This window comes from Girardinichthys multiradiatus, chromosome 12 (assembly GCF_021462225.1).
Source record: "Girardinichthys multiradiatus isolate DD_20200921_A chromosome 12, DD_fGirMul_XY1, whole genome shotgun sequence".
NCBI classification, from domain to species: domain Eukaryota; kingdom Metazoa; phylum Chordata; class Actinopteri; order Cyprinodontiformes; family Goodeidae; genus Girardinichthys; species Girardinichthys multiradiatus.
Genome location: NC_061805.1, coordinates 34,716,311 through 34,740,969, shown reverse-complemented (window position 1 = coordinate 34,740,969; position 24,659 = coordinate 34,716,311). Strand labels below are relative to the sequence as shown.

At 39.2% G+C, this 24,659-nt stretch overlaps 1 protein-coding gene across 2 annotated transcripts in view; it reads left to right on the top strand.

The window, feature by feature from the left end:
* Nucleotides 1-24,659, top strand: part of LOC124877503 (single-stranded DNA-binding protein 2) — a 98,453-nt gene that overhangs the window by 66,970 nt on the left and 6,824 nt on the right. For both annotated transcript variants that reach the window (XM_047380742.1, XM_047380743.1), the window contains exons 5-11: nucleotides 18,314-18,403; nucleotides 19,352-19,411; nucleotides 20,846-20,912; nucleotides 23,075-23,145; nucleotides 23,227-23,294; nucleotides 24,454-24,496; nucleotides 24,580-24,615. In XM_047380742.1, the coding sequence (XP_047236698.1) occupies nucleotides 18,314-18,403; nucleotides 19,352-19,411; nucleotides 20,846-20,912; nucleotides 23,075-23,145; nucleotides 23,227-23,294; nucleotides 24,454-24,496; nucleotides 24,580-24,615 (435 nt within the window). The remainder of the gene's footprint in view (nucleotides 1-18,313; nucleotides 18,404-19,351; nucleotides 19,412-20,845; nucleotides 20,913-23,074; nucleotides 23,146-23,226; nucleotides 23,295-24,453; nucleotides 24,497-24,579; nucleotides 24,616-24,659) is intronic.

The window sequence follows — 24,659 nt, the reverse complement described above, 5'->3', positions numbered from 1 at the left end:
AATCACAATTTTTGGGCTATTTTATGTATAAGAAAAACAAGCAAAAATAAATATTAAAACTTTTTCCCAGCCAAACTGTAGCTCAGGCAGCATCCTCCTCCTCTTCAGCAGTCTGCAAACCTTCCAGCTGAACCATGTCTTCAAGGTTGCAGCAGTTTTAATGACAATATTCAAAGCTAATTTTAACAACACCAGTATACTTTAAGATGGATCTCCTGATCTTGGTTTTTTTGCTTTGTGCAGCTGGATAGTAGTTTTTGTTTGTTGTGTTTCTGCACATGAATGTGGTTGGAGTCTAGATAAGGAGTTATTTTTAGTAACTTGTAAATACTTTAAATAGACAATCATGATTCAGAGGAGTTGAGATGTGACACCTTTGGTCAACAGATTTAATTGTTTTGGTGTGTAATTTATTTGTTCTCGTAAAGTATGGCTAAACAGAGGAGACCTGGTATGATTACACATAAATAAGACTGTTTTCCGTATAGAAACTGTTTGTTTCTGTTGTACCATATGTCGTGTGTTGGTTACAAAAGGCAGCTTTGAAAGTCAAAGACTGCCATGTTTGCTTTCAAACTTGAGGTTTGAGTTTTGCTAATGATAGATCCTGGATGTGTGTTAATTCGTCTAACTATTGTAGAAGGCGTTGACCAGGACTTCCTACCCGAAAGAGAAGCTGTAGTGAGGGCTTTCTGGTTAGTTGGAGGGGCTGACACTTTGTAAAAAGTTATTTACATTTGCATAACTTTAAGATTTTATATTAGTGCTATTCTTAATAGCACATTTATGCATGCGAGTGGGAGTGCGTGCAATGCAGAATAATAGCAGTTCTGCTTTCCATCCTCACCTCCCTCATTCAGGAAGCGGACGTATGGCATTTGAGGGGATAAAGGGAGTGGGAAAGAGGGAGATGGAGTTCCTTCCTGCGTGGTTTGTCATTTCTACATCCTGATATAGTCCATGTGGCCTACAGACTTAACACTAACCACTGTACCATTTCAAGCTCTCTTAAACAACTCCTTCACAAATACAAGCTTACACACATGCTAACATTTGATTTTGTTTGTTTGGAATTGGCTTTAATCAGCATCCAGGCTCACCTCAAATGACTTTGCTCTCTTGGGTATTTACTGACTCCAGTTCTGATTGGAGTTACGGAAACCCGAAACCCTGGAGGAACCACTCAGTTTCACAGGTAGTGCATAATAAGTTTTGAAAGCACATTTACCCGCTGTAGTGTGTAGTGTTGGTTAGCTATGGTAAACTATATAAATGTACATTGTAACGATGGGTACAATACTAAAACCGTATCAATATATCAAAGTTTGTCATTTATTCTTATAGTTATTACATTCTAATCACAAAATGGTTTATAAAATTATTTATACCCTTCTCAGTAATCAAGTAAACCTCACAGCTCCTTCCAATGATACTCTGGCCGAGCAGCTTAAAACATTAATATTGACACCTTGGTAAAATTAAAAGATTCCTTTAAATCTGGAGTGTTACATCACTTTAGCTCAAATAATATAACATCAGGATTATTACAGTTATAACAATGTTTTCTTGATTTCATTTATTTAGTTACTCTCTTAAAATGTTCAATACTAATAAATTTCATTAAGAAAAACATAGTTTAAAAATCAATGTCTGCCTAAAATGTTGAAAAAATACTTTCTAGTCAGTGTCAGTTAAAACAGTAGGTTGTTTCAAACCACTTTCCTTTATTTTACAGTGGTGAAAGACTGAAGCAAAACATGAAATAAACATCCTCTGAATTTAGTCGAAGGATTTGACAAAGCCAAAATAACATTTTATCAATAAAAATGTAAGTTAAAATAAGAATATCCTTTATTGTCAATGCCATAAGTATGACAAAATGGAGAAAAAGCTGTCTGGTCTCTGCATGAGCTGAAAATAATTTATGTAAAACAGAACAACGCAAAAAGCGTTGTTTTCCGGTTGGAACGCCGCTGGGAGAACTGATGCGTGGCAGTGGAGTGTGTGGCATTGACAGTTCGTGAGACAACAGAAGCAGATCTTGGATTACCTGAGAGTTCGTCTGGCTCACATCAGAAGCTCACCATTTGGATCGAGTGTTTCAAAACGCCGGTACCATGAGTCACAAAACAACCTGTCAGCTTAAAGATGCTGATACAGGTTGCCTAACTTTATGTGCCGCTGAGCACAGTGTTTGTTTTGCTTCCTTGTGCGTGTATAAAAAACACGAAATGAAGTTTTTTCTTCTATTAGTTTTTTGGATGGATTGGACTGGTGAGAGGAAAAGCCTGGACTGGCTTATTTTTGTTTGAACTGAAATTGACTGAACTGAGTTAATTCTTATTGTATAGACTATTATTGATTTTTGTTGTTTTTTGCTGTGGACAATTAAATTGTGGTTGTTGGGTGATTCTCCATCAATGTTTCGGTTGATGAGCATGTCTCTGCTTTTTTTACCTTGTGCGGGATTTTGGATTGCAGAATAAATATGTCAGGAGAGAGACCTGGCTGGCACCCCAGAAAGAATGTTTCAAACTCTGATTCCATAATACTGCTACACCATTATTGCATCTGCCTTCACATACTGGCTATGTTAAGTTTAACTGTTGCTGTTTGATAGAAACAGTAAAAAGACACCAGCAGTATCTGTGTGATGTTATTTTTCCTTGGAACCCTCAGGAAAGGCAGTCTTTGCAGGGCCTTTTTCAGCTGCTCAGAGATGTTGAATGCTCCAGCTCAGGTCCTCCCCGATGTGGACTCCCATGAGGCAGAAGTTGACCGCTCTCTCCACACAGTCCCTGCTAATGATCAGTGTTGAAATGTCCTCTTGTAGGTGTTGAGGGTGTAGAGCAGGGGACTCAACACACAACCCTGTGGAGATCAGCTGCTGAGGCTGTGGGCCAAAGATGTATGTTGACCCAATCTGACCCTCTGACTGTGACCAGACAGGAAGCTGTTAATCCACATGCAGGTCAATTTTGATAATCCAATGTCCCTCAGTTTGTCCAACAGTGTGCGGGGTGATGATAGTATCCAATAGGGGTGCACCGATCAATCGGCCCCAATTTTCTTAATTTTGGGTGATCGCAATTGGCAGACACTTGCATGTAAAGCTGATCTTATCCAACCATCTTAACTCTACAAAGGTCTGAAAATGTGAAAAATGAAAGACTAAAGAAACGGATTTTTCTAGTTTAGTTTAATTTAAGTATTTTAGTAGTTTAGACAGCAATGCTCAAAACATTCCTTTTATATTTGAAACGCTACCACATGTGGAGTTAAAACAAGTTTATATTGTTCCATGGGTATTGTTCCATGTTTTTCAATAAAATAGGATTGAAACATTGAAGGTGTATTGTGACTCCTGACAGTTATGAAAAAAATCGGTATCAGCCACAATCAGAAAACTGCAATCAGTACACCCCTACCGTAGAATCCTGAACTAGTCCACAAAAAGCGATTGCATGTAGCTCCCCCGCTGCTTTAGATGGGACAGTGCAGCATGCAGGGCTGTGGCTACAGCATCCTCAGTGGATTTATTAGCTGTCAACAATTCCGTTGTTAGTAATAGAAATGGTAAGATATCTAGAATTATAATTGTACTGGTAAAATACATTTAAGATACAGTAGCTGGAAATCCCTAATTTGTCCTGGAAAGAATGAGCTTCAAAAAATCTGAAATGTAATTTTCTCACTTGGATGAATCATTCATGGATTCATGAATTTTAACCTATAGGAGAGGTATGATTGAAAGTTTTAGTGGTTTTGAAAATGTGCTAAACTGTGTGTGTGTGTGTGTGTGTGTGTGTGTGTGTGTGTGTGTGAGAGAGAGAGAGCAAAGATGTCTTATTACATCTTTTAAAAGAGCAGTTATTAGATTTTATCATTTTATATAATTGATTTCTATATTCAATTTAAGAGTGACAATTTTACATTTTAATTTAAATTGAATAATCGCTAATAAAAACAAGAAACAAAATAAATAAACATAAGACACGACAGTAAAGAAAATTATCTAAAGAAACTGATTGTTTAGAATATTAACTGATTAAAAGTAACTTCATTATGAGCCTTTTGATGTTATTGGAGTTTTTGTTTACCTGACCCAAGATAAAAGCTTTAAAGAAGCATGGTATGAATGCAAGAGAGGAACTTTTGGGTCTGTCAGTTTCCAGCACCAGAATCACTAGAGATAAACCTGAGTAGATTTTCATTATATCTGTTTATATTCTGTGAACCAGCTTGAAATCAGATTCAGTAGCAGTTTTGGTTGCATTTCTGTCACTCCAGTAATGCAGCATTTGCATTTTGATACAGTGTCTGGATGTCTTGGTGGTTCCTATTATGGATTTGGATGTAAATTAGAAACCTCCTAAAGAAAGTCATTGTAATGCTGAGCATGCTGAGGCAGGGAGTAAAACAAGACAAAACTTTGCTGGAGCTTTAAACAAAGGTTAGCCTCATATAACAAAAATCTATCATGAACAAAAACAGTTATTGTTTCGGAACAGATTTTTTGAAAAAGGTGATTAATCTTGATTAGAATTTAACTGAGCTTCTCTTCCAGGTGGCTCTGTTGTCAGTCTAAGTGTGCGACTCTTTTTCCGTCACTGTGCTCAGCTCACGGAAGCTGCCCATGGTATCACCAGGCAGTGATCAGCACAGTCAGATCACTTTGGAAAACGGGTGCCACATCTTATTGAAAAGGTAAAAGCGGAAATAGATATTATTTTGGTTCAAGCCCTTTGTTCAAACTCAGGGAGATAAAGAGATTTTAAAAGATTTTGATTAAAATGTCTTCAGGAAATTGCAGTATTTTCGTATTCAAGATTGAGTGCCTCAAGGTTTTTTGTAAAGTGCATTCATTTGTTTAGAGTTAGCACTATATAAATAAACTGAAATAAACTGAGTTGAATTGTTTTTAGATACTATCAGTGATCCTTATTTGAAGTCATAACTGACCATGAAATAGTTATGGATAATTTCAAAAGCTTACTCATTTCTTAACCTGGTGAATAAGCACGCTGACTTTAAATCACAATATAACATATATTGACTGTCCTAGTCCCGACAGCATGAATAAATTAATATCATAACATTTCCAGATTCATCTGATAGATCAAATACTTCCTTCCTGTTAAACTAATTTAATCACGCATTTAAAGAAGCCAGAGATTCTGTACGTTTCTAAGTTTAACATTTATTTAGCATCAAAAATAATTACACCTTAATTAAGGATTTTCAGAAAAACCTCTGGGAACTGTTAATTAACATAATTAGTTTTTTTAATCAAACTAATGTCTCTGCTAATGATTTAAATAAAACAGAACACACAGACAGTGTACCAAAGCTTAGAGGGGCAGTTTTATAAATAAGAGATTGAACAGTAAAAATAGGATGCAGGTCGACTGAACATCTCAATCAAAAGTTTGTTGTCTCTCAGCACTTTAAAAAATGGGGTTGCAGTCTGATTGTGGGTTTTAATACCTGATGTTAATCTGATGAAGAAAAGAATGTTTCAGAACCAGAATCATAGATAAGTCAGCCACGATGGGTTAGGAAAAGAGAGAGCCGACCATGGGTCGGACGCAGCTGTTGACTTTCTCTATACCACTTACATTTTGACACCAGGGGACCTCCACCTGCACCTTGGCTCAATCAAGGGAAACCTCTTTCCAGTTCTAGGTTTTTTCATGTTTCTTGAGAGCCAGAATGCAGCTTTGCTCAGCTCTCTGAGCTTATAGTGAAGAAGTTGTCACAAGGGCCGGAGATTTAGCTAATGCAAGGGATACATCAACAAATGGATTCTATTATTTTTGGAAAATGGATTAGATAATGTGGCTATAGCTGTTCTTACTTTTAGTTTTTCAAACATGTCACAATCCTGAATGGGTTACATTCAGGGTTGATTCATTCACATACATTCATTCACCAATATTTAAAGCTATGACTAATCATGACACATTTTAAAGCTTTTCCTGAATTTCTAAATTGGCACATTAAGATTATTCATATAAGATGTGTTTTGACATATATTGTTATATATATTTGTTAAAACCAAACATATTGGTTAAGTGTAGGCCTTCAAGGTAATTCACATTCATATTTTAAAGATCCCGGGATGCCATCGGCAAGAGATAAGACGTTATGACCTGTGGGTCCTCAAGGATATTCATCAAGGGGCTTGAAGGAAAGCAGTTAAAATGTATATAAAAGGTCAGATCTGGTGTGTTTTGAGCAGTTTCTTGGTTGGGTCGTCTCTAAAAAACAATTTATATACGTATTGATGTCACTTTGGATTTTTTGTACATTTCCTGAGCAGTTACTTGGATGCTACGGGTTACTAGTTGTTCATTTTAGCACTCAGGCTCATCTGTACCAGACCTGTGCATGAATTCGGATTAGTACCTCTAGACCTTCCCTACATTTTAGACTGTTGTTTCTTGTTTCAAACTTTTATTAGTTTTGCTGTTTACTGTCAGCACGTTTTACAAATTTGCAAGTTACCTATACCAAGTTCAATGATGTGTCCTTCTCTTTATATCAGTGTTGGCTTTTAAACCTTAAACAGTATAAAATAAAAAGATGTGCAAATACAGGTCCTTCTCAAAATATTAGCATATTGTGATAAAGTTCATTATTTTCCATAATGTCATGATGAAAATTTAACATTCATATATTTTAGATTCATTGCACACTAACTGAAGTATTTCAGGTCTTTTATTGTCTTAATACGGATGATTGTGGCATACAGCTCATGAAAACCCAAAATTCCTATCTCACAAAATTAGCATATTTCATCCGACCAATAAAAGAAAAGTGTTTTTAATACAAAAAACGTCAACCTTCAAATAATCATGTACAGTTATGCACTCAATACTTGGTCGGGAATCCTTTTGCAGAAATGACTGCTTCAATGCGGCGTGGCATGGAGGCAATCATCCTGTGGCACTGCTGAGGTCTTATGGAGGCCCAGGATGCTTCGATAGCGGCCTTTAGATCATCCAGAGTGTTGGGTCTTGAGTCTCTCAACGTTCTCTTCACAATATCCCACAGATTCTCTATGGGGTTCAGGTCAGGAGAGTTGGCAGGCCAATTGAGCACAGTGATACCATGGTCAGTAAACCATTTACCAGTGGTTTTGGCACTGTGAGCAGGTGCCAGGTCGTGCTGAAAAATGAAATCTTCATCTCCATAAAGCTTTTCAGCAGATGGAAGCATGAAGTGCTCCAAAATCTCCTGATAGCTAGCTGCATTGACCCTGCCCTTGATAAAACACAGTGGACCAACACCAGCAGCTGACACGGCACCCCAGACCATCACTGACTGTGGGTACTTGACACTGGACTTCTGGCATTTTGGCATTTCCTTCTCCCCAGTCTTCCTCCAGACTCTGGCACCTTGATTTCCGAATGACATGCAGAATTTGCTTTCATCAGAAAAAAGTACTTTGGACCACTGAGCAACAGTCCAGTGCTGCTTCTCTGTAGCCCAGGTCAGGCGCTTCTGCCACTGTTTCTGGTTCAAAAGTGGCTTGACCTGGGGAATGCGGCACCTGTAGCCCATTTCCTGCACACGCCTGTGCACGGTGGCTCTGGATGTTTCTACTCCAGACTCAGTCCACTGCTTCCGCAGGTCCCCCAAGGTCTGGAATCGGCCCTTCTCCACAATCTTCCTCAGGGTCCGGTCACCTCTTCTCGTTGTGCAGCGTTTTCTGCCACACTTTTTCCTTCCCACAGACTTCCCACTGAGGTGCCTTGATACAGCACTCTGGGAACAGCCTATTCGTTCAGAAATTTCTTTCTGTGTCTTACCCTCTTGCTTGAGGGTGTCAATAGTGGCCTTCTGGACAGCAGTCAGGTCGGCAGTCTTACCCATGATTGGGGTTTTGAGTGATGAACCAGGCTGGGAGTTTTAAAGGCCTCAGGAATCTTTTGCAGGTGTTTAGAGTTAACTCGTTGATTCAGATGATTAGGTTCATAGCTCGTTTAGAGACCCTTTTAATGATATGCTAATTTTGTGAAATAGGAATTTTGGGTTTTCATGAGCTGTATGCCAAAATCATCCGTATTAAGACAATAAAAGACCTGAAATATTTCAGTTAGTGTGCAATGAATCTAAAATATATGAATGTTAAATTTTCATCATGACATTATGGAAAATAATGAACTTTATCACAATATGCTAATATTTTGAGAAGGACCTGTACAAGTTTTCCTGAACACATGCAATGAGATAAAACTTAATGTAAACACTTCATGTTCAATCAAAGCCAAGCGATTAGAGCCATTGAAAGTTTGTTTTTAGTTGCATGCATATATTAACTGATTTTCTTTTTAATGTCTGACCTGCAATCTTAGCAGTTCTTAGTTCTGCTTTCACAGAAAATGAAGTCCCCCTAAAACAGTTATCATCAATTGGTGACCCCAGGTCGAAATCAGGCCTGCAAACTAATTCTTATTGGCCCTGCCAAGTACAAATACTTAGTAATTTAAACACTATCTGATATTTGGGATCAGGTTTATCACAGGTCAGAATATGACAGCAGTGGTTTAGTCCACTCAGACACTGAATCCAGTGTCAGGACCACATTCAGATAAGGTCAGGAAATCAGTAGGGCTGGTTAGCACAAAGTTTGAGTCCAACAACCTAATATGTAGTGTTTGGTTACATGAAACCATCTTTACACTATTCCATTTAGACTTCTACAAGACCTTCCCTATTTGTCAAAATGTAGTCAAATATTTATTAAAATGGTTATGGGCATCCATTGAGCCCAGAAATGCTCGGTGGCTCCTGAGCCTTGTTTAGTAAATTTATACTTCCAGATTTATGAGTTACTCTGAGAAAAGCCAAAAATACTTTCTCAGTAAGTGTGACACTGGCATCAATTAGCTACTGCTAAGATCCCAGTTTTCTTTTAACTTGTTTTGTATTAGTTCACAGCAAATGTGTTCTGCCCTGTAGTTTAACCAAACTGTCATTTTGGTTGTTGCCAAACACAAACCTATAAAGCTTGTATCATGTTTATATAGGATTTCTCCTTATGAATTACTGTTTGTTCCACACAGTGGTTAAGAAGTAAAGTCACAAAACCTTGCAATTAAAAAGAAAAAGTGAAAAACTACTGACAGCGTGGCAACTGCTATTTATTTAATGCAGCACATTTCAGCCATCGTCAGCAGAAATATGACTAATCCCCACCTAGCCCCCACACTGTTGCTTGGAAAATGTCTGTCCCTTGCACAAATTTTGTTGATGACCCCTGCAGCGAACATTTACTTGTACCAAATCCAATTTCACTGGAAAACTGTTAGTTCCGAGTTACTTGCCTGTTGTCACATAACTGACATTTTCCCCTGTAATTGTGCATTGCATATTTTTTTGTGTTTTGCCTCTTAGCCATGATTAAAATATATTGTTAAAAGGGATTTATTAATTAGCTATATTTTTATGATACAGTCATATTTCTCAAGTTTTAGGTTTTGCTCTTTGCTACATTTGGTTTCTGTAGCTGAACAATGTTTGGTGGACAGATATGTAAAATATACACTGCATATTGTTGTTTTCTTCGTAACTTAAGGTCCAAAACGAAAGAGGGAGACTTTGGCCAGACAAAAGCACAAATCGTCTGGCCCTGATTTTTTTTTTCTGTTTCTATTGTTATGTTCATGATGTCAAGTCAGTGATACAGTAAAGACTCAAATGAGCACAAAAGTGGGATCGGCCTGGTTTGTGTTCTAGGGAGAGACAGAGGAGTGGAAAAAGCAGACAGCGACCGACGCAGGTTGAGACAGCGAGGGAAGATAGACACAGACAGTCTTTTGAGATTCTGCCCACGTTTCGCTCTCAGTCTCTGCAGTATTGAATGAAAATAACTCCCCACTTTCACACACACATATATACAAACATACATACACATTCATTGAGCACACACATTAAAGAGGAATATATCTGGTCATGTATAGGGATGGAAGAATTTGTAAGTTATCTCATTAGGTATTACTGCCCCAGTGATGTGATGGGATTAGTGTACCATGAATGTAGTATAGAGAAAACCTAATGAAGTCACTAAGTGACTAGCTGCAGTGGAGTAACATTCAATAAATAGCGTTAACACAGACTTTTGTTTTAGAATTGGAAATAGATGTTTAAACATTTTCCTTTCATGAAGCAACAACACTCCAATAAAGAAGCAAATGAGCTTATATGGAAGTTAAGTAAGTAGTTTGTGATTATAGCATTGGATGTATTTGCGTGTTATGTCTTTATCAGGATCTTAGTGCTTCAACAGTTCTTTTGGGTTTCACCACACTATTTATAGTGTTTTGAGTGTGATTTTATGTGAAAGATCAACACAAAATAGTGCATAATTGCTAAGTTGAAGGAAAAGGATATAAAGATTTCCACAATTACCGTAGTTCAAAGGACAATGGTGTACTTGTAAATTCATCACCCTTTAATCTGATACCCCTAAATAAAATCCATTGCAACCAATTGCCCTAAGACGTCACATGATCAGTAAATAGAGTCAATGTGTATAATTTAATGTCAGTATAAATCCAGCTGTTCTGTGAAGGCCAGAGAGGTTTTATGGGAAACACTAATGAACAAACAGGACCATGAAGACCAAGGAACACAGCAGACGGCTCAGGGAAAACGTTCTGGAGGAGTTCAAAGTAGGGATAGGTTATAAAACAAAATGTGAAGCTTTAAACATCTCTGTTTAATCCATCATCTGCGAAGGTAAAAGCATACACAACTACAAACCTACAAAGAGATTTGTGTTCACCTAAACTGACTGGCTGGGACGGGAGAACATTATCATTGAAGCAGCATGCTAACTCATGAGGAGCTGCAGAGATCAATAACTCAACAAGAAAATCTGTCAAATAGAAAACTATTTGTTGTGCAATTCACAAAGCTGGTCTATTATTTGGAGTGACAAGAAAAAAAGTAATTCTTAAAAGAAAGCCATAAAATTAACGCTACACATCAACCTAAACACACATCCCAACTGTAAAACATAGTGGTGGCAGCATTATTCTGTGGGGATCTTTTTTTTCAGCAGGGATAGGAAGCCTATCAGAGGTGATGGGTAGATAGGGGTGGCTAAATACAGGTTAAGATTGGAAGGAAACTTGTTAGAGACAGAAAAGACTTGAAATGGTGGTGGAGGTTTACCTTTCAGCAGGACAACAACACTGAACATACAGCCAGAGCTACAATGGAATGGTTTGCATCAAAACATTTTCATGTGTTATAATGGCCCAGTTAAAGTTAAGATGTAATTCCTGTTAACATTCTTTGACATGACTTGAAAATTGATGTTCGAAGACATTCGCTATATAATCTGCCTAAGCTTAAACTATTTTGCAAAGAAAAACCACATGATGTGCAAAGCTGGTAGAGACCAAACTGTGACATCACATCCCAATGAAATGCACTGAAGACTGTGGTTGTTGGGTTGCCACATGGCTCACTGGTATAACTGGCGCACCATGTGCTGGGGCTAGAGTCCTCAATGCTGCTATCCCTGGTTGGATTCCCACTCCTGGAACATTTACTGCATGTCTCCTACTTCTAGCTTCCTGTCTAGTGACTAATGAATAATTGCCACTAGTGCCACAAAACCTTAAAACAGATTGTGGCTTTATTGTTACAAAATATGAAGAAGGTAAAAGGGGATGCATACTTTTACAAGACAAATAAAAAGTCAATGTTCAAACACTTCTAGACTTTTTTTTACCAGTATAGTATTTACCCTAATTTTAACTGGGCATTGAGTTATCTGAATGAGGAAATCAAACACTGTATTGTCTTTAAAATCCTAGATCACCTGATTTTTACTCATTTTCTAATCTCATTTGACTGTTTTCTGAACTATTATTGCAGATCCAGTGGTTGTTGTTGCCTTTACTATTTGTCTTGTTTTATATCCCTGATATTCGCTTCGGGGATGGTATTTTGAATAATTTATGAAACAAACATTTCTTACGAGAAGATGCAGGTGTTTATCTGGCTACAGGCCGGTGCTTCTGCAGTGGTTCGGATTTCATGGCAAACAGCTTTTGATGAGAAAGACTGATTGTAAGGATTATTGTGTACAACGTTGCACGAAATTGCAGATGAGCTTGTTGTCAAAAGTGTTTTACTTCAGTCAAGATGTTGTGGTTCTCTCTGGAGGATGGCCCCAGAGGGAGAAAACACACAAGACGTCAGCAAAGAGTAGAGAGTTAAAACTGTAAAGAAGGTATTTGGTCAGATAACTTGGAGGGGGCTTGAAATGACTTGCTTCATTAAAAGTAATGAAGTACAAAAAACAAATATAACTTAGTTTTCATTTAACAGCTTAGAATTTAATTTGAGAACAATCAGGGTTTGTAATGGCTGTTACAATTTGTGCACAAATTAAAAAGTGCATTGAACCCGAGCAGCTCAAGAGTGATAAAAAACCTGCAGCAGTGTTAAGTTGAGTTTACGTTCACTCAGAAATGTACCTGAAGACTCTTTACCTAGTTGCACTGTCCTGCAGTGGTGATCTGTACAGCTGCCACCCATCTTTTCTGCTCCTGTTCTTCTCACTTTGCACTTTTTTCACTTTCACTTTTCTCACATGGTAAATACTTATGTGAGAGAGGTTGAAATACTGGACTCATTAACAGTGTTTAACAATGTGTGGTCCATTTGTGTTGACAGAGGTTAAGTGCTATAATAAGCTGAGCCTGGCTGGGAATTTGTATTTTCACAAAGCTGGCAAACAAGATTTTGACAAGTCAAATCCTGACAATGTTCTTGAATAAAAAACTAAAGGTCTTCAAATGCCACTCTGCTTGATTTAAATTCCTGTTGTCTAAGTACAGCTGCATTTTTGGCAGAGAACATTTTACATTTTCTTTTCTTAAGTTTACACCATTGACAAAAAAAAACACAAAAAAAAACAATAACCCCTAGAACACAGTATACCAGTGGGGAGGGGATCGGGGCGGCAGGCTAGAGGGTGGCGTGGAAGGGCTGTGGGGTGGGGGGGTTGTGTCCTCTTCTTGGATGTGGGGTCACTGGCATTTGGATCGGCTGAATGGCGATGGTAGAGCTGAGCTGGATAATGTTTCTCAATGGGCTATTGTTGCAGTGGCAGTGATGTGGTGTGGTTGCGGGGGGGCGTCGAGGGGGACGCCGGCCGCAGGTGCTTGCCACTGGCCGGGGACCTCTTGCTGGGTTCTGTTGTGGGAGCGGTGCTCAATGGTGTCTGCACTTCAGCGCCTGTGGACGGCGGCTGGGGTAGCCTTGCGCAGGGGCCCTTGCCTTGCCGTCACGGCGCGCTGTGTGGTGGGGGGCAGGATGCTGCAGGGGTGCTTGGAGTGGGGCTGTGTGTGGAGCTTGCGCTGTGTGGGTGTGACTTCGTCGGCTTTTTGGGGATGGAGCTCACCTGTGGGGGTGTGCCCCTGTGCTGTGACGAAGGGATTCATGGCATTTGGGTTCGGTGGCATGTGTTTGATATCTGCGTCCTGGTTGGGGGTGGCCCTGTGGAGAAATTCATGTTGGGGTTCCTTCGGGGTGAGGGGCTCATGGACATGTACGACGTCCATTGTTGTTTGTCTTTACGTTGGGTTCATGGGTGTGAGTGTTTATGTGTCTCTGCCCGCTGTTTTACTTGCGGTTCTCGGTATCCGGGGCTGGGTGCTTTAGTGTGTGTGCCGGCTCACTCCCGGTAGCTGAAATGATCCAGCGCCACCCGTCAGGGACAAGCACAACAACTGCAACAAAAAAATAAATAAAATGTACAAAAATAAACCTGGTCCATCCTTGCTGAGTATCAGTAGAAACAGGAAACATCCCGTTAAGGGAAATGGTTGCTCTCATTTCAAAATTCTTGTAAAAGGTTCAGTAGATTATTTAATGTCAAATATTAGAGCTGGAATATCTAAATAGATGACTAAGCAAATCTTAACACTTGATGACACGCTTAACAGGCTTGCAAGTCTTTGAGGCATATGTCTTTGCACATCTAGACGCTTAAAGTCTTGCCACAGATTCTCTTTTGAATTTAGGTCTGAACTTTGACTAGATCATTCTACCATGGGAAAAATCTGCGATCTAAACTTTTCCACTGTAGCTCTGTCTATATGTTTAGGACCATGATGGACCTTCACCTTAATCTCAAGTGTTTGGCAGCAAGATCATCTTGATCTTGATCAAGTCAAATTGATTTATGGAACACTTTTTGCGGACGCGGGCATGAAAACTAAAAAGCATTTTCCTCTTAGTTATTTCTTTAGTTGTGTTACACAATGAGCAGTCTTGAAAAAGAAAATGAAAATGCAGTTTGGATTATCTATTAGCAATTTCATTTATGAGTTAAAAAATGCAGCTATGACTTTAAAATGAAAAGGCATTTCTGTTAATACATTTTAATTTTCAAATCTGACATTTAAAAATGAATTTTGGTCACTTTTTGCTGAGACATCTTTTGAAAATGAAAGGTAAATGTTTTTTTATTTATCATTTTAATTAATTTACATATTGAGCAGTCTTGGAGAAGAAAATGAAAATTCAGTTTGAATGATTTACAGTACAGACCAAAAGTTTGGACACACCTTCTCATTCAAAGAGTTTTCTTTATTTTCATGACTATGAATATTGTAGTTTCAAACTGAAGGCATCAAAACTATGAATTAACACATGTGGAATTATATACTGAACAAAAAAGTGTGAAACAACTGAAAATATGTCTTATATTCTAGGTTCTTCAAAGTAGCCACCTTTTGCTTTGATTACTGCTCCGCACACTCTTGGCATTCTGTTGAAGAGCTTCAAGAAGTAGTCACCTGAAATGGTTTTCCAACAGTCTTGAAGGAAGTCCGAGAGATGCTTAGCACTTGTTGGCCCTTTTGCCTTAACTCTGTGGTTCAGCTCACCCCAAAACATCTCAATTGGGTTCATGTCCGGTGACTGTGGAGGCCAGGTCATCTGGCGCAGCACCCCATCACTCTCCTTCTTGGTCAAATAGCCCTTACACAGCCTGGAGGTGTGTTTGGGGTCATTGTCCTGTTGAAAAATAAATGATGGTCCAACTAAACGCAAACCAGATGGAATAGCATGCTGCTGCAAGATGCTGTGGTAGCCATGCTGGTTCAGTATGCCTTCAATTTTGAATAAATCCCCAACAGTGTCACCAGCAAAGCACCCCCCCACCATCACACCTCCTCCTCCATGCTTCACGGTGGGAACCAGGCATGTAGAGTCCATCCGTTCACCTCTTCTGCGCCGCACAAAGACACGGTGGTTGGAACCAAAGATCTCAAACTTGGACTCATCAGACCAAAGCACAGATTTCCACTGGTCTAATGTCCATTCCTTGTGTTCTTTAGCCCAAACAAGTCTCTTCTGCTTGTTGCCTGTCCTCAGCAGTGGTTTCCTAGCAGCTATTTTACCATGAAGGCCTGATTCAAACAGTCTCCTCTTAACAGTTGTTCTAGAGATGTGTCTGCTGCTAGAACTCTGTGTGGCATTGACCTGTTCTCTAATCTGAGCTGCTGTTAACCTGCGATTTCTGAGGCTGGTGACTCAGATGAACTTATCATCCGCAGCAGAGGTGACTCTTGGTCTTCCTTTCCTGGGGCGGTTCTCATGTGAGCCAGTTTCTTTGTAGCGCTTGATGGTTTTTGCGACTGCACTTGGGGACACTTTCAAAGTTTTCCCAATTGTTCGGACTGACTGACCTTAATTTCTTAAAGTAATGATGGCCACTCGTTTTTCTTTACTTAGCTGTTTTTTTCTTGCCATAATACAAATTCTAACAGTCTATTCAGTATGACTATCAGCTGTGTACTGTATCCACCTCCTGCACAACACAACTGATGGTCCCAACCCCATTTATAAGGCTTGAAATGATGCCATGAACTCTAGCAACATTCCAAGGGTTTTTGGAGGAGAAACAGCCTTAAAGCATCAACCATCCACCACCATACATAACTGTGGGCACTAAGTGCTATTCATTGTTTGTTTCACACCAAACGCACTTGGAGTTTGTTGCTTCAAAACTCAGTCTTCGTCTCACCTGACCAAAGAACATAGTACAAGTTAAAGTCCCAGAAGAGTTCACGGAGTTTTTTAATGGTTGCATATAGATGGTTATTATAGAAACCTGATGACTGCAGGATGACACTCTTTGCTGCATTTCTACAACAGTGAGGTTTGGATTTTTATTTTTTTTTTCACTTTCTTACTATCGTGCTTACTGTGCATGGGGACCAGATCAATATGGGTCCTCATCCAGAAGATAGGCCAGTGTCACGTCCTTTTTACACCCCAGCCACACAGAAATTCATGGATTACTATTTACAAGTTCCTAGAAACTTCGATAAACTGAAATCATGCTTCAGTTAGTTATTTATAGGGATTGTTGGAGGTACCAAATTTGTTAAAAAAATAATTGTTTTTGGAAAATGCTGCTTTGTCAGCAGGTCAGGTAGGTTTTTTTTTTTTCCGCTCCTCCTTCAGTTTTTTTGGTCCTGCACAGACTTTCTTTCAAATGCTCACATACAGTCATAATCTCCTTTTTGTCCTCCTTTCCCTGCTTCTTCCTCTGAGCATGAAGGCAAACTCAGCAGACCTCCAGGCTGCTGGTGAGCCAAGGCATGCTGGGTAATCCACAGTACACAGGAATGGAGTGGGAGAGCAAGAATTGGGGGACTCACAAAAATCATGATGTGCATGATGTTAAACACTCAACCAGAACGCAGACACACACAAACAGAAAAACAAATCAAATCCAGCCTCTCATCGCTGAACTAATGGAGGTATACTTTATCCACCTGTGTGTATACACTCGTCCGGTGGGACAAACTCAGGCTGTGTTTGCAGCAGAACATGGAATCCAAAAGCTGCTGTGGATCCTGCTCCTTGCTGCCGAGCATTAATGACGGAGAGATGTGAAGGGAGCAGTGAGGGTGGTGGGGTGGAGCAGCCGAGGATACAGGAGTGTCGACAGTTTGCTTTTATCTCGACTCTAGTTAAACCTTGTTCCTGTCTGACCTAAAAAGTCAGCTGGCGGAAACTTCAGAGACTGTGGGTGAATTTCACCATACCTCTTTTCATCCAGTTATCACAGTGAGAGAAGATCAGAAACACAGAACAGTAGATACAGAGAAAATGTACACACTCTCTATACCATTGTCATATAGACACAGTTGTACATCCTGTCTACATCCCTGCCTATTTTTCTGGATGTTTCCTGCCCTGTTCTTCTGAATAGGATATGAGAGAGACCAGAATTTGGTGGTAACACAAGGGTTAGTAGCACAATACCACAGGAAGCAGTCAGAGGGACTCTGCTGAAATGATCCAGCGCCACCCGTCAGGGACAAGCACAACAACTGCAAAAAAAAAAAAAAAAATGTACAAAAATAAACTTGGTCCATCCTTGCTGAGTATCAGTAGAAACAGGAAACATCCCGTTAAGGGAAATGGTTGCTCTCATTTCAAAATTCTTGTAAAAGGTTCAGTAGATTATTTAATGTCAAATATTAGAGCTGGAATATCTAAATAGATGACTAAGCAAATCTTAACACTTGATGACACGCTTAACAGGCTTGCAAGTCTTTGAGGAATATGTCTTTGCACATCTAGATGCTTAAAGTCTTGCCACAGATTCTCTTTTGAATTTAGGTCTGAACTTTGACTAGATCATTCTACCATGGGAAAAATCTGCGATCTAAACTATTCCACTGTAGCTCTGTCTATATGTTTAGGACCATGATGGACCTTCACCCTAATCTCAAGTGTTTGGCAGCAAGATCCTCTCATATTTAACTCTAATTATCTCCCTAACTATTCTGGCTAGCTTTCCCTTCCATGCTATAACAACATCACCATAGCATGATGCTTCCAGCACCATGTTTCATGTGGTTATGTTGTTTTCAGGGTGTTGTGCAGTGCAGTATGACCAGAGTATCTTCTCCCACGTTTGCTTTGTCCCCTACATGGCTTGTGGTAAACTTTGGGGGGACTTCTTATGGCTTTGTTTCAACAATGGCTTTCTTCTTGTTACTCTTTCACACAGGTCAGTCTATAGGAGGCTGAATATAACCGTTTCCTCTTCCTTTTATTTCACAATTATCCTCAGTTTTATGTTGTTCTATCACATAAAACCCTCCCAATAAGGTATATTGAAGTTTGTGGTTTTTTGTGCCACATGTTATAATGTTCAACGGTTATAAATACCTTTGCAAGGTACTGTCGTTTTTTTGAGCAGTATGTGGTCAAAAATATGTTTTGAAATTCTGTTTTTGTGTGTGTTTGATGTCTTCAGAGCGCTGCAGCAGCTCCCAGCCCCGTTCTCGGGAACCTTCCCCCAGGAGAGAGCATGCCAGTGGGGCCGGTTCCTCCAGGGTTCTTTCAAGTATGCAGTGCGCACACAAACACTTACACTCAGTCTTGTTCCCTTTTATTTCTCAATAAATATGCTACATTCCATGTGGCCCTTTTAGCCCGTTTGATGGGAACTGAACAGATAAAACTGTTCCTTCAAAGACTAGTGTGTTCTGAAAGAAAGTGAAAGAAAACAGCTACCTTTTGTGTGGTCCCTGGGATTTGTAGTTTTCTGAATCTTTAGCAGTGGTAAAACCATTAATCTATTGTTTAAATGTCTTTATGTGTGAGGGTAAACCACAGGATGAAGAGAAAACAGCCTGAAAGGAATAAATCCAAGGTGGGAAGTACGAGAGCAGCATTGCCTCATATCAGCTCTGAATGTCTCTATGCTCTGTCATTCATTAACTGTCATTATTAGTCAAATACAGACGATAGCTTCCAACATATTTCCCACCTTTGCATTTAGAAAATCAAACCTGGGTCTGGGCAGAAGATCGGTTGCTTATTGTAGAAAAGCTTTTATTCAAATTTATCAGTTTAACAAATACTATAAGAGTTGGTCCTTTAATGATATTACCAAAGAGCACTTATTTTTTATTGTATGTTATTTACATGCTTTCATGATATCATCCTGATCAAACAAAGATGACTACTGCACTCTAGTGGAACATTGTGGCATTGCCTTCCCTACACTGCATAAAAGCATTTCTGACCACACTGATATTAGCTCGACCCCAGCAGCATTGCTAAACATTGTTGGATAACGGCAGAAAATCAGCCGAGAACTACACACTGAGTTGGCCTGTATGCTTTCCTGTGTTATCCATACTGTCATCCCTGATTTGTACAACTTCTTTTTTAGGTAAAATGACCTCTTGCTTGACAACTCACGCTGTATGAGTTGGGTTATCTTGACGGTTGTCACATTTATTGAGAATCTAAAACATTCAGATGCTTTATTTTCCTCTTTTGTTAGCCCTTCATGTCACCTCGATACCCCGGAGGCCCCAGACCACCCCTAAGACTACCTAATCAGGTGAGAGCTGCTCTGACACCTGCAGGTCCAGACCTACAGCAAAAGTTTCCATACCATACCATTCCATTTAAACTGTTTCACCTTATGACACATTACAATATATATCAATACAGAGTAGGGAATTTAGATTCAGCTGCAAGTTTTTTGGCGGTGTGTCTCTACCAGCTTGTTACATCTAGAACTGACATTTTTCTTTACAAAATAGCTCAGTCCAGGTCAGATTGGATGGAGAGTGTTAATTTTCAAGTTTTCTTACAAATCCTCAATTGGATTTGGGTGTGGACTTTGACTGGGTCATTGTAAAACATGAGTATAACTTAATCTAAACCTTTCCATTGCAGCTCCTGCTGTAAGTTTAACACATCTGATGTGCTGGAACATGAACTTCCTCCCCGGTCTCAAATCTTTTGCAGCCTCTGCCAAGTTTTCTCCCAGTCTTGCTGTGTTTAGCTCCGTCTAACTTCAACTCTGACCAGCTTTCCTGACTCTGTTAAAGAGAAGCATCTCCACAGCATGGTGCTCTTCTTCTGATGTTATGTTTGACAGTGGGGAGGCTGTGTTTAAGTGTGTTAGTTTTTCACCACAAATAGTGTGTTTGCCTCTAGGCCAAAAAGTTCTATTTAATTTGATCAGATCACTGTATTCAGCTGTTTGCTGTGTCCCCTACATGGCGGCAGAAACCCCTAAATGGGACAATGACATTCTTGCCACACCACATAATATATCACAACTGACATACAGTCCCAGTGTCACGATCCACCTCTGTTAGGTTTTGAGATTGAGTTCTATCGGTTCTCTCTGCACTGACATGTTTTTCAGTTGTTTTTGTTTCTGTTCATTTCAGGTTGATTAGATTAATCATTCATTCTTGTGTTTAGATTCTAAGATTCCTGTGTTAGATATTTTAAGTTTCCTTGTGGATTGGTTCCTTTCTGTTTATGTTAGTTTCTTTGTTGTCTTAGATGTTTTTGTTATTCCCCTGAATTTAATCTCTTCAATCAATTCCCTTGCATTCCTGGTCACCAGCTGCCTCATATTCCTCCTGATTAGTTCCCTAGGTTCATTGGTCCATTTTCCTCCAAGTATTTATTCTCTCTGGTTTTCTGCTTTCACTAGTGGATCGTACTGTTTAACTTCTTCTCCATGTTCAGTGACCTGCCCGCCTGTAAGGTTTCTTGCATTAGTTAATTAAAAGAATTAATCAACTCACCATGCTACTTGAAGCTCCTGATCTGCATGTTGGTCCTGCAAACACGCGTTTCCTGACATCCAGTAAAATACAAAGAGGTTTGTTGTTGTAGCTCACAAACGTGAAGAAGTTCAACGGATCTGAATACTCTTGAAAGCCACCGTAACTGGGTGATGGAAATAAGCAGTCTCTGTGGCCGCAGTGCTGATGATGTAGCTGATGTGTGGATGCTGTTCCCTTCCTAGGGGCTCGGAGGAGTTCCAGGCAGCCAGCCTATGTTACCTACAGGGATGGACCCCACAAGACAGCAAGGTAACCACTATTACAATACACAGCTCTGACATGACTTTACCTCTGTGTTCCTGTATCTTCCGTGAGATTAACTCTTGGTTAAACTGCTGACAAGCGTGTTAAAATCAAAGCATAAAAAAATAAAGTTCATTCTCCTCTGAATCATAATTCAGTTGAATTTAATTCAGTTTGTTTTTATAACACCAAATTTTATTTATTTATTTAAACAAGAACAGTGTACCATAAACTAACTTCAGAAATGAGTGATGTATTGTACCAGGCTATAGCTCCAGGACTGTAAAAAAAAAAAAAAAGAATAATTCAGTCTGATGCTATTTGATAAATACATTTAAAAACATTATCCCAAATACATTCCAATAGCATATAAACACAATTCATATGCAGTTATTAATAACATCTATACTCCCAATACTCCACTGTAGGCACCCCTTGCACACATCAGCTCACAGTATGAGAACAGGTTTGATTTGAAAGAAGCCATTGTTTGTTGAGACCTTGTGAAAGTCTGTACATAATAATAGCTCTGTTGGCAATATGTTCCATTGTTGTATTGCCACACTTGAGGACACTGATTTGCCAAAAGAGGTTCTGCATTTGGGGACCCTACACTCACCTCATCTTACCTCATGTAATCTTGAAAAGCAGACATATGTTTATGTACATTATTCAGTTTTTAAAACTTGCAATATTATACTTGTTAAGAATATGGCAGTGATGACACAGAGGTATTTTCTTGCCATGTCGTCTCAAGGCACTTTACAAAGTCAATTCAGTCAAATCATACAGATTCCAAGTCAATTACATACATTCCAGTTCACAAACAAATGACAAACAATGCAGTCAAATTCAGTTTATTTTTCAAATTGGTTAACAAGCTTTATATCTAAGGAAACCCAGCAGATTACATCGAGTTGCTGACTTGCAATATTCACTTCTCCTGAACGAGCATTTAGTGACAGTGGAGAGGAAAACTCCCCCTTAACAGGTAGAAACAGCAGAAGCAGGCTCAGTGTGAGCAGCCTGCTGCCATAACCGAATGGGGGTTTAAGAGAACAGAGCATACACACAAAGAGGAAAAAAAAGAAGCACTGACCCAGGAGTACTTTCTATGTGAAAGAAAAGTAAAACGTAAAAAGGCAGTATTAGCTCCTTTAGAGGCGGAAAACAGCTAAGCATAAAAGCTAGAGCCAGTGTTCAAGTCTAGAGGATGAAAGTGAGCGCATGCAGTTAGCCATAGTAAAAGACCAGACAGTAGCTATGTCTAGGAAAGGAGCAGGATTAAACACTGAAATACAGGGCCAAATGAAACATCTGTAGAAATGCAACATGACGTTTTTGGCAGAAGTAGCTCAGCTGATGCCCCCCTCCAGGACAGTGTCACAGCTAAACACAGAGCCAGGTCAGGTGTAACTTCCAAGTGGAGAGAAAAACAGAAAACATAAAGGTAAAATTTGAAACAGCAGCAAATAATGCAAAATTGGAGAGTAGTAGGTAAAAGTAGCAGAGTAAGGGAATGTATTTGAGTGTGCCCTCTAGATAAGACTATGAACACATTTTCCTGCAAAAGCAAAAAGGTTTTAATGCAGTATGAGATTTGGAGTATCATATTTGATTTGATTATTTGTTAGCTTGTCAGGTGTACTGACGAGCTAACAAATAATCAAATCAAATATGATTTAACAAAATCTGACTAAAAACTGACTAAACTAGAAGCTTTCTTGGCTTAAAAACAACAGTGCTGTCGCCTGCACTGGCAGGCAATTTTTTGTCAACACAGTCGGTTTGGCTGAATAATTACGTCTTTGATCACTAGAGAGTACAACTGGCTATCATAACACGCATTGTAAAAAGGTTTCATACAGGTCTGTCAGCTATAGGCTGAATTTTAAACATCAAGTTATGTAAATCTTTTGGAAGATTTTATTAAAAGTCTTGGAATGAATGACATCAACCATAGAAAGCTGCTATTATCTGATGCAAATCAGCAAATCAAAATAATACATGATGAAGTTTTAGTTTTAAAAACAGACTATTCCATCTAGTAGCCTTCAGTTTGGAAGTGCATGACTGGTAAAAATCTAATCTGACAAATCTTTACTCTTCAATCAAAAGTTTCTAATTAACATTAACTGTCTGGGTGTATATCATTGTTCATGTTTCAGGGCATCCAAGCATGGGAGGACCGATGCAGAGGATGACTCCACCTAGAGGCATGGTACCTCTGGGGCCCCAGGTATGGGACAACAATCGAATGGGCAGCTTTTACAAAGCAATGTGATTCTGAGAGTTTTTTTTCTTTTCTTTTGTTCTTAAGAACTATGGAGGTGGGATGAGACCCCCGCTGAATGCCTTGGTTGGTCCTGGGATGCCTGGTATGAGCATGTGAGTGGTGAACACATAATAATAATTGAATTACTAATGCACTCCTACACGTACAGAGCCTTGCAAAAGTATTCCAATGCCCTTCTTATTTTGTGACATAAGAACAACAAACTTTGCATATTTTATTGGATTTTTATGTGATACACCAACACAAAGTAGAGCAATATTGTGAATAGGAAGGAAAATTATAAATGATTTTTCTTTTTCTTTCAAATAAAATCTGAAAATGAGCCATAAATCTGCATTAAGCCGCCTTCAGTCAATGCATTATAGAGCCATATTTGTTCTCCTAAAGCAGGTATTTTGAGTATGTCCCTACCAGATGGAAGACTTATAGACTGACATTTTTATTAATTCTTCTTCAAAATAGCTTGAGCTCTATCAGTCTGTTTTTTTCCAGGATTGCCCTGAATTCAGTGCGATCCATTTTCTTAACAATTCAGCTTCTCTGTCCAAGCTAAAGAAAAGCATCCTCACAGGAAGATGCTGCTACCACCATGTGTCACTGTGGTGATGACTAGTTCACAGTGATGTCCAGTGTTTGTTTTCCTCAACACATGGTGTTTTGCATTTATGTTAAAAGTTCAGTTTTGGTCTCCTTTGACCAAATCACTTTCTTCCATATTGCTGTTGTGTCCCATTCATAACTTGGCGGAAAATGTAGAACTGGACTCTTTATATAGGCTATTTTGGAATTGGTGCCACTGGATTTTATTTAAGAGTATGTATGTAAAGGGCACTGAAAGAAAAATGTTTTTCCTTCTGCTTTCTAATTGTCCTCTACATTGTGATGGTCTAATGTGACACAATGTGAAAAAGTTCATGGCAGTGTACAGCTACTGGCATAAAACTGAGGAACACAGTGCTGCTTGAGCACATCTTGTTCTGCATTTCAAATTGTAAAATAAATGGCACATTCTATTCGCTTCACTTATTTACTGTGGACCTGGGAGTTGCCTTTCCACTATTTTATCTTCTTTTGTTGAAGTTCTTTTTTCCTTGTTGTTCCCACCACCTTTTCTTCTGGCATCACAACATCTTGTTGTTGCCAATTCTGACCAGAGACAGCGAGGCCTGCATAAAAGCAGAATACTGACTGTGTGTGTGTGTGTGTGTGTGTGTGTGTGTGTGTGTGTGTGTGTGTGTGTGTCTGTGGCAGGGGACCTGGTGGTGGGAGACCCTGGCCAAATCCTTCAAACTCTGTAAGTGCTCAAACAAAAAGGCCTTAGAAACATTTTACGTTTTATTCGCATCACTTTCATGTTTTTCTTCATTTTTTTTCCAGACCCCCTACTCGTCTGCATCTCCAGGCAGCTATGTGGTATGTATAATATAGGTTAGACTGTTCTGCAATCTTTGAATAAC